A 13,495-nucleotide genomic window follows, 5' to 3' on the forward strand; every position below is an offset into this window, starting at 1 on the left:
GAGACGGAGATCTTCAAGATGGTAACTTTAAAGTAGCATTGTTAAGCTAACGGTACACGACTACAGTCTTTGTTTGTAGGCTTTTTACCAATAGGATTAATGTCAGCTCTCAACCAACTAAATCTTCTTGCTAATGTTGAGGAATATTACTGCATAACAGGACTAAAACACAGACAGTGAACAGTATTGTAATGAATATAGCTTCTGAATGATTAGCTGCTCTGCAGATAACACAGTGGCTTCAGAGTGTTAGACAGGCAGAGGAGGGAAGATGACTGGAGTTACCGTGGAGACACAGCCTCAGTATAGTTAGAATCAATTAAACAACACTAGACTGAAACATCTGTAGAAAACTAAACAAAAAAATAAAAATACTTAAATGACTTTCAGTGAAAATGATTTCTACACATCAAAGTGTGTTTCCAGGTGTCGGGTAGTAATACTTCATATGCGACAAAAGAGGAGGGAGTCAACATCACACTGGTTTCCTCCACAAACAGGAAATGTGGATTTTGGATTATTGCCGAAAATTATCTCTCTGGCAAACACATGTTTATGATACTTACAAATTTTGTTCATCAGGATAATCTTTCCAAATGAACACTGCTTTTATCATTTTTTAAGCATGAGCACAATCAGCAGAAGTAAAAGGCTTACGTTAGGCTGTAAAGGAACGCCACCACGGTCACATGACTTCACGTCACCACCACGAAACTGAAGGAGGACTAGTGTTCTAGTGAGGACGTTTAGTCGTCTCATTTAGTCGTCTTTTTAAGACACATAAAAGCTTCTAAACTCACCGGAGGGGTATTTACCGACCTATTTTTATATATCGTAGAACAAAACATTCAAATCTATTCAGCTTTTGTTAAACACAGACCTTATTTCAGATAGCAGGAAGTGTAAATATACTGACTCAGTTCTGGGTTTTACAACTTATTCCAACACTCTATTGGCGCTTGAGACTAGAAGCCACTGCTAACATAACACACTGACTTGCATTGTGGATAATGTAGGTGCCAGGCTTTAACCAGGAAGAAGAACATGTGGAATAAAGAAAGCTGGTATCTTTGGTTCTGCTGCATTGATTTTGATCCTTTTATACAAACCGTCCGTCGTGAGTTAAACAGTGTCACAGAGTGCAATGTGGCTAAAAGTAATAGATACTTTATACAAAAGGTTTAACTCAAGTGTGGTGCTAAAGCTAACACTGGGTCTGTGGCTTACCCAGACTAACAGAGACACTGTGTCTGGCAAATCACACTGATGTACATTATGCCATTTTTTAAAGCAAAACAAATGGATTTCCATCCATCTTCATTTTATTGGGGTGGCAGCAAATATCTGAAAACCTGAACAGGGGATTCCACTAGAGGTTCTTCTAGTTTGTGATGAGTGACCCTCTTTAAACGGGGTAGAACCCCAGTGTGAATGTTATCATGACGTCACAGTGGGGAAGGAGAGGTGTGATGGCTGTAGTCCTACCAGCTGAGAGGAGCAGGGGTACGGCTGTAAACACAGAGCGGTCTTGGCAGCGGCTCCAGGTCCGAATGGCTGGAGTCTCTGCCACAGCTCCTCAGTGATGAAGGGCATGAAGGGGGACAGCAGGGCCAGAGACATGGACACACAGTGATAGAGGACACTGGTGGCCACCTGCCTCGCTCTGACACTGTGCTCAGTGTCACTGTGGACCACTCCCCCCCCCTCCTGCTGGAGCAGCACAGGCTTCACATACTCCTACAGCAAGCACACACACGCACCCACACGCACACAGACCGAGCAGTGAGTAGATTACTGCCAATACAAATTCCTCTCTTTTCTAATCTTCAAGGTGTACCCATAATGCAATGTGAAAGTTGTGCTCCTCACCATGTAGACGTCACACAGGCTGTGGACCCAGAAGGAGTACAGGGCAGCCGTGACAGCATGCAGCTCGTAGGCTTCAAAGGCCCGCTCACACTCTGCAACAGTGCTGTAGAGTCTGGAGCAGATCCAGCGGTCCAAGCTGCTCAGAGCACTCGTCTGAAACATTTGATTATTTAGTCAATACATCTTCTGTACAAAGAAGCATGTCTGATGAAGCTAACCTTCAACTGGACTTCACTCAAATAAGCATTTGAATTTGGATATCTTTCTCACATAGTCAACGTCCTTTATTTAAAGCAGTGTCTGTTTGACATATTGATTCATTAATAATAATGCACTGTGTTTATAGGCACCTTCCAAAGTACTCAAGGACATTATCATCATAAAATCAAACAAAACAGTAATATACAATAATAAGTCAATATGATAAAATCTTCAGCAATGCAAGACTGAATGTTGTTGTAGCCATTGGAGACAGAGTGAGACTAAACACGCAAGTTTAAAGAGGTCTGTTATAAGAAGGGCTTTGACGATGGAGAGAGTCAATGTTGTGGGAGAGAGTTCTAGACTCTCTGACCCCATGGTAGTGCTGGTCTTACTGGTTCAGTTACTCAAAAGTGTCTGTGCTGAGCAACCAGTCATGGTTGTTCATTCAAGTGAATCAGTGAGCTTTGGAGGTGCTGCTTGCTGTATTTTGGAACTTTGGACAGCCCGTCTAACTGCTCCCAGTATTAATGCTAAGCTAGACTAACCACATCCTGACTCTATGTACTTGTGCTACATTCCAGTCTTATGAGATTGTGAGGATTTATGTTGCTGACAACTCAAAAAAAGTTGTCTGAGAGTTAAAAAGAGATTACTAGATCCATTACATTACTTCAAACTCTAATGTGTGGACATTTCTTTACTTTATTCAAAGGGACTTTGACATTTAAGCCAATCGTTCCTTCCATTGGGCAACATGCACAGCTTTGTCTTTCTGTTTTGTACCACCAAGTGATGTGTGGTGAAGCAATCCGCCTCAGTGGCACACAAACAACCACTGTTCAGGCTGCCAGTGATGGAAATGATACACATTTATGAAAAGTTATTGTTTTAATATCTTAGTGCTATAAAGACAAGCTTAGCAATTTTCAACAACAGTACAACTAAGTGGATAAAAATTAAAATAAAAAAAAGTAGTGCAACTGGCAGTGTCTTTGCTGTACCTCCTCCAGTGTCCCCACTGGTGTTGTGTTGTCACCCAGCACTCCCAGTGTGAATCTCAGCGTCTGCCACATTTTATTACAGAAGTGTCTGCAGCTCAGGACCTGTGAGATGGACAGGCTGATGTCTTCTCCTGAAGAAAAGAAGAGTCCCCCACAGTGTGAAGGGCAACAGACTTAAGGTGAATAGTTGTAGTCATTTCACTGGTTGCTCTGTGTGTTCAACCATTGAGTTGGTCCACCGTATGAATGTGAACCAAATCGAGTTTGAGGATGAATGCAACTTAGAGAAATATAAACATTTTCTTTAAAAAAAAATGTTCAGAAATCTTAATGTGTATGTTTAAATGTTTAAATATCAAAAGCTGTACAAGCTAATTCTTATTCCTACTGTTTACCTCGCCATTGTTACCAGTAAAGATTAAGCAGTTGCCATTGCGATAACGTTATCATTCTCGAGATTTGAAAAACCCTGAAATAATAAATTATATGTGTTTTGAAATCTGATAAGCTTTAACATATATGAATCTGTTACTCCAACTCGACTTCCTACTTCCTTTAACAAGACCCCCCAACAACAAAGACCCATGCTGTTTTAACAAAAGAAATTTGGAGTGGAACTCCTTTAAAGCTTCAATACTCTGTGGTATAGCCCTAGTCTACAATGACATCAATGTTCTGAACATATTCATCATCCCATGGGAGGACGTCCTTCCAGGCTCAAGAGTAGCAGGTTGACTAACCACAAAGACATGTCACTCAGGAGAAACACTTCTGGACAAAAATGACCTATGAAATGACGAAGTATTTCATGAAAGAATGAGAACATTTCTTTGTCACTGAGTGCTAAGTGAAATAATCTGAAAATAGTTTTAAGGAGACACAGAGCAGACCACCTGCCAAAGTGGAACGGGCAACCAGAGAGTGATATGTGACACACAACCATGTCCTTTCACTGCAGTAGCTCACATCTCCTCTGTCTCTCAGTCTAGTTCTTGTTTTCCTACAACCCTGATTGACATCACACAGCTGTACACATTCATTCACTCGTCCTCTACAGAGGGAGCAGAGATGAGAGTCACTCACCCTGTATCTTGTGAGAGCAGAGGGCGAATCTCAGAGCATCAGTCCCACACTGAGGGATCCCTTTGGGGAAGTCTTTCCTCTGTGGGGAAGCAGATGGAAGGGACAGATAAGAGAGGAAGTAATGAGTGTGCTCAGTCAGCCACAAAGAAACAGATAGGACAGAGGGGAGCTGACCTGAGCTTCCATGGCAACCAGTCTCTCCCTGGGGTCAAGGTTTCCCTCCTTCACTTTCTCTTGAAGTCTCTGGGAGGAAACAAGCAACAAAACGTCTCTGAGGGAATCGGAACAGACGGCTGTCTTGGTGGACAGTTTCCCAATTACATTACATCCACTTTCCAGTCACGTCACAACAGAAAAACGATTTTATTCTCTCACATCTCAGATAATATACGATGCCTTCCCTTTTACTAAGCTTCTATACAAATCTATTTATTTTGGCCTATAGTGAGAAAGTCTGTAGTAAAACATCCCAGCACCCCCCACACTCCCCTCCCAACACATCCCCAGCTGGTCAAGATCAAACTTTTTTTTTTACATGAGACATATAAATAAATATGACTAAAAACCTAAACAAACAAACAAAAACACATATGAATAGATTAAGAAAGGAAGAAGGAAAGCCAATAGGCTTTACTCCGGCAACACCGTCAGTCTCAGGAGTGATAGTAAGGCTGTCAATAAATGTTAAGATTCCAGAAGAAATGGAAACGGTAATCTGGAGATGTCCGACGGTTACATGGGTCACTTCTCTCAAAAAATATCGTTGAGAACTTGGCGTTGTTGAAATGTGCTTTGTGAAGCACCTTGCATTTCAGTAGAATTTTTGCACAAAGGAGTGACAGAGATGGGTATCAGGCAGATCACAGTTAGCTGAATGGAAAGGGGGAGGACAGGGGATTGTTGAGGATCGAAGTGTTCCCTGAAGCTCTGTGCAAACCCTAGTACTTTCTAAACTGAAGCCAAACCTTCAATTCATCTGACGCTATCTGTTTTTTATACTTTATTGTTTTCTGTTTATAACCCAGTAAACAAGAGGTCACTCAGGTACACTGTATGATGTATAAAGGATTTGGTAGTAACAGAATGGTACACACATCACATTCACTACCAACGTCTTGTCATTGCCTTTTTGTTTGCTTCCACTAGCATCTTTAGAAAATGTTTCTATTTCTCTCTGATACACAGACCCTTAGATAAGTTTCCCTAGTGAAGCGGGAGACAAGTCATCTCTATCTCATAGTATAGTACATGAGACTTTCCTCGGTTGGTGAGTAAGTGTGCTCATCATCTACTTGGTCTGAAGTTTCCTTTGCGTTTTGGGGATTTGGGAAGTTGATCCATTTGATCTTCTAATCAATTGGCTCAACTTGTCCAGTTGTTTCTTAACGTCTGGAAGTTACTTTGAAAGTCAAATAGTTGTTTTATGATATCACGTCCGAGCTCTTCCATTTCCCTAGACACTTTTCATATATTGGTCAGTATTGGGGTCTCTTCTCAAAGCTTAGTAGTGCCTCTTCACCAATTGTCTGTGTTAGTATTTCCCATGGCTACAGGGTCTATCCACATTTATACCTCTTCTTTGTGACTTTGAACAACCCTCATCCTTTCCCCCTTCCACATTCAAACTCGTTACTTTTAGTATTAATAATTTGTTGAAAGTTGGGAGATCAGCTGATCAGTAGGGAGCTAAATGTGTACACAGCCATCAACAGTTACACAGGAAGTCCCCTCTGACGCTATCTTAATGGGAAAAGTAGTATGAGGGAGAGTCTCACGACTCGATTTACAACAATAGTTGTCTTGTGGGAGGGGAGACACAGAACACCAGTATAGATAAAGCTTTCAGTTGCTGTTCATTGTTGATGGTGGAAGAAAATACAGCAGTTGTTTGCCTCTTTCAAAAAGGGGGGGGAAACAGGATTTGAGAGGGTATATTGGAAATGTGGTATTTTTAAACACACTACGTATATCACGGTTAAGTTGTATTTTGTATTGATTGAGATAACGTCAAAGCAAATGTCCACTTCTCACTCTCTCACTCTCTCTCTCTCACTCTCTCTCTCTCTCTCTCTCTCTCACACTCTCACTCACACTCTCACACACACACACACTCACACACACACACACACACACTTGCATGAGTGTGCTCCTATCATAATACTTCCCCTTTAAAAAGCATCAAGAGTCCTGTCCCTTCATTCAGTGTGATAGATATCAGCAAGTCATTTATAGTATTTGCCTCATGGACCAGACCAGGTGCTACCTACCTCCAGAGAGACTCCATGGATAACATCTAATGGGTCAATGACATTTCCCAGAGATTTACTCATCTTCCTGCCATGTTTATCTCTCACCAAAGAGTGAAGGAGAACCTAAAAGGCATAATGGGAAGAGCAAAGGGAGAGAGAAGAACAGCAGGATGGGTGACACAGTAATCAATTAATAGTGTTTGTATTAATACTGTTGTGTTTAAGGTTTCTCATTATCTAAAAACCTGTTTAAAGGGCAGCTGTCCAGTCAGCTCTGTGCCCAGCATCACCATCCTTGCCACCCAAAAGAAGATGAGGTCACTGCCTGTCTCCAGAATGGAACTGGGGTAGAAACGCTGGAGGTCAGTGGTCTGTGTGAAGTGAAGGTGTGGTTACAATACAAAGGGATAGGCCTGTTTATTGAGGACTATGTCTGCTGGAGGTGGTGCAGTACCTGCTCAGGCCAGCCAAGCATTGCGAAGGGAAACAGCCCAGAGGAGAACCACGTATCCAGGACATCAGGGTCTGCCACAGAAAGTACGAAGATGTAACCAATAAAGAAATGCATGTGTGTATTTACATAAATGTCAGTTTACCGGATCAACACTACAATGTCAACATTATACACATAGCAGCCTGTTCGATTATTGATACTGGAAATTATATTTGAGAATTAAAATGTTTTGATATTTATATATCTGTCACAGTGGGTGATGCCAGGCAGCAGGGAATCGACCCGAATGTGGCTAGTCACCGCAGACAAGGGTACAGGTTGAGGTTCAGTAACAGACTCGGTGGTCAGAACCATGAGAAGGGAGGTCTGGACAATGGAGAGCCACAGGGCAGGAGACCTCAAATAGAAGACCAAGGCCAGAAGACACAGGCAAGTAAAGGTGTTATGAGAAAGGGGGATTCCCTGCAACCATTAGAGGTCCTTCAGCATGCAGATATTACTAAACATCCCAAATATTATGCAGTTTTCTGCAGCTGAATGAGAGAATAGTCGTGGAAAGACACAGAGGTGCACACTCAATCAAACACCCACTCACTGTAACAGTGTTAGCAGCAAATGTAAAAAAACATCTTGGTGCTAATCTGTGGCTAAATGAGCTTTCCCTTCCATTTCCCTGCATGTGATGGTTTATATAGAGTAGGGTTTTCATCAGCAGCAGGTGAAGAGGGTAGACAGAGGTGAGTCACCCTGAGTCAAAGTGATGTCTTCAGGCTTCACTCCATATTTAACAGCAGCTCTTTGTCGGGCTTCGTCCTCGCTCCGTCCCCAAACCCACTGCTCCTATCACAAACAAACAGACACACACACACACACACACACACACACACACACACACACACACACACACACACACACACACACACACACACACACACACACACACACACACACACACACACACACACACACACACACACACACAGACAGACAGACAGAGAGACAGAGAGACAGAGAGAAAACACACCGAAACTTACATCATAGTTTGGGACAGACTGACATTGATATACAATATGAGGCGTACAGTGTAGCTTTCCCATTCATCCAGTCAACCATTTCTATATACATTTATTTTCTATTCAGGGTTGCATTAGATGAAGGGGCTTGAACAAACTCAGTCAGTCTAACAGATGAACCAAACATTTCACACTAGTATTATCCTTAGAACAAACATATATCCACAAAACCAACCTCTTGTTTGTCAGTAGAATTAAAAAACTCCACTTGGTAAGCAGGAATCTGATGACCCCACCAAAGCTGCCTGGAAATGCACCAATCACTGCGAGGCAAACAGAGGTACATTGTTGACAACCCTTTGTTGAAAAAAGAGCTCATTCATCACCAGAGTGGTGTCATTTCACGCACACATCACACCAGTAACAACAACACATTCTGCAATTGCCCACCCCACCCACCCACCACCACCACTGTTCAAACATAGGATTTTGTCCAAGTCAAGGGTCAGGACAGCCTACCTGATGTTGGACAGCCAGTTCTTCCACGTCTTGGTGTAGTAGTGAGGGATGATTTCCAGCTGTCCATCCTCCACAGCCTGGCAGGGAAAGAAATAGTCCCCTTATTTTGTGTTTCATAAATGTTTTCAAAGAGTTCAAGGATGAGATGACTTCACCTGACTGCTCTATTCTTCACCATATTTACATGATGGAGCCTGACATGGCTAGTTAAAAGCATGTGATGCAACTCTTAAAGTGTCACCTAATCTCAGCATATCCACCAATTTACCTGGACAGCTTTTTTAGCCATTACTTCACAGCAAACGAACCACTGCTTCTTTAGAAGGGGTTCAATGATGTCTCCTGAGCGGCTGAGACAAGGAGGGAGGAGGGAAGAAAGAGAGAAACCACAAACATATTGGACATTACAATGCATTTCATTCAAACATTTACAGAGCTGATTTCTTTAATGTATTTTAAATCCTGCTTCGTAAACATCCATGTTAACTAGCTTGCAGCCTTTTTCGAAGCTCTCTTTAATGGCGCATTGCTGCGTTTCTTGGCTCATTAGCGTCACCTGTAGATCAGTAGAACACTGTGCAGCTTCATGCATGTATGAGACAAACAAATCGGGAACCACTCATAAAAACAATTTCTCCATAGCGCTACTAGAGGTCAGAAACTCCACATGGTACCTTTAAGGCTTTATGTGCTTAATTGGGACCTAAACTGGGTGGCGACCTCCAGTTCTGAAAAGTGAGGCCAATGCTGAATAGTTTTAAACTTGTCCATCAGGGGGCGACTCCTCTGGTTGTATAGAAGTCTATGAGAAAATGACTCTACTTCTCTCTTGATTTATTCCCTCAGTAAACATTGTAAACATGAGTTTATGGTCTCAATCTCTAGTTTCAATTCTTCTCCAATACAGCATGATGTTCATTTAGTAAATTATGATCCATGTAGAGTCAAATAGACCATAAAGCAGGGTATGCTTTAGGGCAGTCTACCTTGTGATTGACAGGTCTATCAACCAGAGCCATATCCAGTGTCTTTACGTCACTCCTCTGTATTCCAAATATGGTCACTTCTGTTCAATGGTTGCATAAAACAAGACGATGACAGCCGTAACACCAAAATTAAGGCTTCAAAACGACAGTCTACAAACCAATGGGTGAGTTCACGACGACTATGTCCACTTTGTATACACAGTAAATAATGATATGGCATGGGGCACTGAATTTGATGGATTTACTGTTTATCAGACCACAAATGAGACAAGAAGTACAACCCATGGCTGTTGCTACTCAAATTTACTCAGCACAAACCCTTGCGCCTCTGTCCAACAATCCTTTACTTAACGACGTAGCTTTGATGTGTTTCATGTTAAGCTATACCATTTGGATGATCTTTTGTAAAGAAGCTTTTTGTGCTCTAAGATTAAAACAGCTGTTGAAAAAACATGAGCAGAGACATAAATGCAAACAACGAAAGTCAGAATAAGTACCTGCAGACGGGTAAAGTCATGGCGTGATTCTTCTTTCCTCTGAACAACCTCTTCTCAACCAGGGCATCCACAATGAGCTGTCTGGCATCAAACCGCTTCACTCCCTTGTGATGGAAAAGTAAGAGGATAAAAGGATAAAGAAACATCAAACCTGCTCTTTCTATCCCTCATCCATCACTAATGTTCAGCAGTGTTTTACATGGCCCCGTGTTTTCACCATTACAACCTGAGACAACTAACATATCCAGTTAATGGTCTTTCTTCAACACATCATATAGTAACACAGAGTGTACAAATAATAGCAGTGGTGCCCATGCACCTCGAGCCACTGTCCACAGGGCGGAGCCATGGTCCCATCTCCTCCAATCACAGTAAGGCGTGGCAGTGAGTGTCTCTGTGACAGCAGGAAGTCAGTATGGTCATGAGCAGGGGTCACCTTCACTGCACCTACAGAACACAAACACAGGGAAGTGATCAACACAAGCAGCTCAGGTCACATGACAGCAACAGCATTCACTCTGTGTGTCCAGGGTCAAACAAGAACAAGCGCTGCGGCTTTGGATGTTTAGTTTGGGATGGGACTGTGACAGAGAGGGGTTCAGACAGTAGTGTGGCTGTCACCAGTTCCTAGCTCCATGTCCACCATTGAATCAGTGATGATGGGCAGGAGTCGGTTGGTGAAGGGGTGTCTGCATTGCTTCCCATGAACAGCCTGGAACAAAGTGGACAAAATGGAAATATATGAGTTATATTTTATAATAGATATATATGTTAACAAATGTTGTGTTAGATTTAGTTAACCTAGTGTGAATGCTGATTTAGCTGCATTTACACCTTTGTGATCCAAATGTTCATTCCTCAACTTCAAATTCTACCCCAACTCATTGGATTCAGATCTTTCAGATACTTTTTAATATATATATATATAAGCTTTTATCACATGTTTTTGCAACGTAAAACAATTTGAGTTTCGGTTATCAGATCTTTTCTGTGTTTATTATGAGTGTGTATTGTGCTGCTGAGAGTGGGTGACGTCACAGCATGTGGAGTGGAGAGTGAAAAAATTATCTTAAAGTTTCACCCGATCCAAAAATGTTCTCTCTTAATACACTCTGGTCGAAATGGGGGAGATCTTGTGCTGGTCACAGACATATTATATGTTATTTAGGAATAAATCATATTTAAACATTTGTTCATGACAGCCTGAAAGTTGAACTCAGACAAAACAATTCTGGAGGACTGCAGTTCCAGTTTTGTAATCCACTCCTCTCTACACACACAAATTTCACACAATGTTATGATCAGAGTTACTGAACTCCTACCGTGACATATCTCAGTTACAAGACAAACTTTGATTGCTGCTAGACATACACAATGTTCATCATCTGCCTTACATTATTGGTATTTTTTTAACTTTTAAAGCCAGCAATAGTACTAAAAGTCTTAACTAAGACTAGAACATTTGAGCATATCGGCCCCCGTCTCAGTAATGCTTTGCAATTCCTTTAAGCTATCAGCATTCACACGCATTTTCTGCAGGAATTGCATTTCCTAGTTTGATTCTACTATACAGATGCCGTGTGCATTTGGTCGGCATCTTCTAGGGTTATGCGATATAACGATATATAGTAGAGGAACAAATCTCCAAAAGTCTTTAGTTTTAGGTAGAACAAACCATTTTTGTTGTTGATAACTTTAATATGTCTAGTATTTGAAATGGATGGTTGTATGGTATGGTCTGTTGGTGCGCATTGTTTGGTACTCTTATACTCTTATATTGTGTGTTTGTTTATAATATAAATATTTAAATGCATTACAAGGTTTTTTTTGTTGATGTTTGGATCCTCCCCAAAACAAAAATAGTGAAAATGTAGGTGTCTACCTAGTGTCTACCATATCAGATTTATCTCTGGAAGAAAACTTCGCAATGTTATTGCATACTATAAAGATTGTGTCAATACCTAAATTTTTGAAAATAATACCCTATCACACACACGGAAGAAAACTTGTGTCAATACCTTTGTTAATCTTTGAAAATAATACCCTATCACACACACGGAAAATAGAAAATCCAAAAGGTTTTTATATATATATATACATATATTTATATATCCATCCGCATCATTATTAGACCGTTAGAGAAAATACTCTGGGAGTGTGATGACGTAGTATTAAGACCTAAAAACAGGGTGGATAGTTTGAAGATTTTAAGCCCAACTATGATGTTTTTCCTTAACCTAAGCAAATGTTTTGTTTGAATTCACAACGTTAACTACGTGATTACTAAGACCGTGCGCTGGGCTACGCGCTGGGTCAGCACTCAGCCAGGGATGCCATCAGGTTCAGACACAGCCTGCGGAAGCAGCTTTGGGTTAAGTGTCTTGCCCAAGGACACATCAACATGGACTAGCGGAGCCGGGGATTGAGCAGCCGATCCTCTGATTGGAGGACGTCCTTGCTCTACCGATGATCCACAGTCTCCCAAAGACAGTATATTGTGAAGAATGTCCCTTAAATTAATGTATCCTGGTAAAACTAGGTACATCTTAGGTAGTAGGAAGTAGGAATAGTAAATAGAAGTCTAAATGTCGTATTTTTATTGCTGATTTGAATGTAAAAACAACAATAGGCTATATAAGCATATGCAAAAATGGAGGATACAAGTGTATATCTAGACTGTGTATATCAATTATTTATTTATGATTCAGGTTATGAATAGTCTGATTTTTTCAAAGTTTTCAATAAAATCCTGTGGAAACGTGTCATGTTGGCTCATTGTATCATCATTTATACTACTCAAAGATAACACACACATGTTGTTTTTGTTTAAATCAGTACACCAATAGGGCCCCCCCCTTTATGATTTGACTTGAAGTGCGGACTACGACTACAGGTCTTTTTCGAAATTAATTTGGTGTTTCCCTACAGGAATTGCCTTGGCATGACCAACTATGGAAGATCCAATGAGACCAAGTCTGTCAGTGACAGAGAGGTCAAACTGTGCTAGGACTCCCTGCTCCACAGTCCACAGACGACCGGTTAAGGAATACGTTTGAAAGCAGTTCACCGCTTTAATCTTGATTTGCTGAGTAAGTACTTCGGAAGAAGTGTATTTTTTTGGCATTACACCACACGCGTTATGGAGAGACTACCAGGTTTTGGTTAGCTGAGCTAAGTACCCTGAGATGAGCTTACGTGTCATGGCGAGCAAACTCTTACGGTATGCTGTTTGCCCAGGGTTAAATCCTGTTTCGTAGAGCTATTTATTGCAGTTGCAGTTTGCTCCAGGGCTCACCAAGGTCTGGCATCAGCCCGATCTGGCTCTTGTGCCTCAGGTAGGGGAGTCAGCCTACAGATGTCCCACAGTAGAAATTTCAGCTTTTCACGCCACTCCATTCTCCTCAGCAGAGGAGCAAAGGCTTAACACATTATGCCCGCTGTGGACACTGGATGTGTATGTGAGGAGATCAGCAGGTTTCAGGACAGGGGATCAGCTGTTTGTGTCATGGGCTAAATCCACAAAAGGCAAGCCATTGTCCTGCCAGAGGCTGTCACACTGGATTGTTGAGGCCGTATCTCTGGCTCACAGCTGAGGGAGTATTGCCACTTCATGGCGAATC

General features: G+C 41.6%; 1 protein-coding gene across 3 annotated transcripts in view; it reads right to left on the minus strand.

Annotated features, from left to right (window-relative positions):
• Positions 1-13,495, minus strand: part of vars2 (valyl-tRNA synthetase 2, mitochondrial) — a 30,522-nt gene that overhangs the window by 6,000 nt on the left and 11,027 nt on the right. Inside the window, exons 12-26 of one of the 3 annotated variants that reach the window (XM_054606714.1) lie at positions 10,497-10,587; positions 10,195-10,322; positions 9,876-9,979; positions 8,661-8,742; positions 8,393-8,469; positions 8,109-8,196; positions 7,607-7,694; positions 6,861-6,931; positions 6,652-6,777; positions 6,425-6,529; positions 4,332-4,400; positions 4,158-4,236; positions 3,075-3,205; positions 1,870-2,022; positions 1,486-1,737 (exon numbers count right to left, since the gene is read on the minus strand). In XM_054606714.1, the coding sequence (XP_054462689.1) occupies positions 1,486-1,737; positions 1,870-2,022; positions 3,075-3,205; positions 4,158-4,236; positions 4,332-4,400; positions 6,425-6,529; positions 6,652-6,777; positions 6,861-6,931; positions 7,607-7,694; positions 8,109-8,196; positions 8,393-8,469; positions 8,661-8,742; positions 9,876-9,979; positions 10,195-10,322; positions 10,497-10,587 (1,644 nt within the window). Of the gene's footprint in view, positions 1-1,485; positions 1,738-1,869; positions 2,023-3,074; positions 3,206-4,157; positions 4,237-4,331; positions 4,401-6,424; positions 6,530-6,651; positions 6,778-6,860; positions 6,932-7,606; positions 7,701-8,108; positions 8,197-8,392; positions 8,470-8,660; positions 8,743-9,875; positions 9,980-10,194; positions 10,323-10,496; positions 10,588-13,495 lie in introns of all 3 variants that reach the window. The other 2 variants (XM_054606713.1, XM_054606712.1) reach the window with 2 other exon arrangements.

The sequence above is a fragment of the Anoplopoma fimbria genome, chromosome 10 (genome assembly GCF_027596085.1).
Source record: "Anoplopoma fimbria isolate UVic2021 breed Golden Eagle Sablefish chromosome 10, Afim_UVic_2022, whole genome shotgun sequence".
Taxonomy (NCBI): Eukaryota; Metazoa; Chordata; class Actinopteri; order Perciformes; family Anoplopomatidae; genus Anoplopoma; species Anoplopoma fimbria.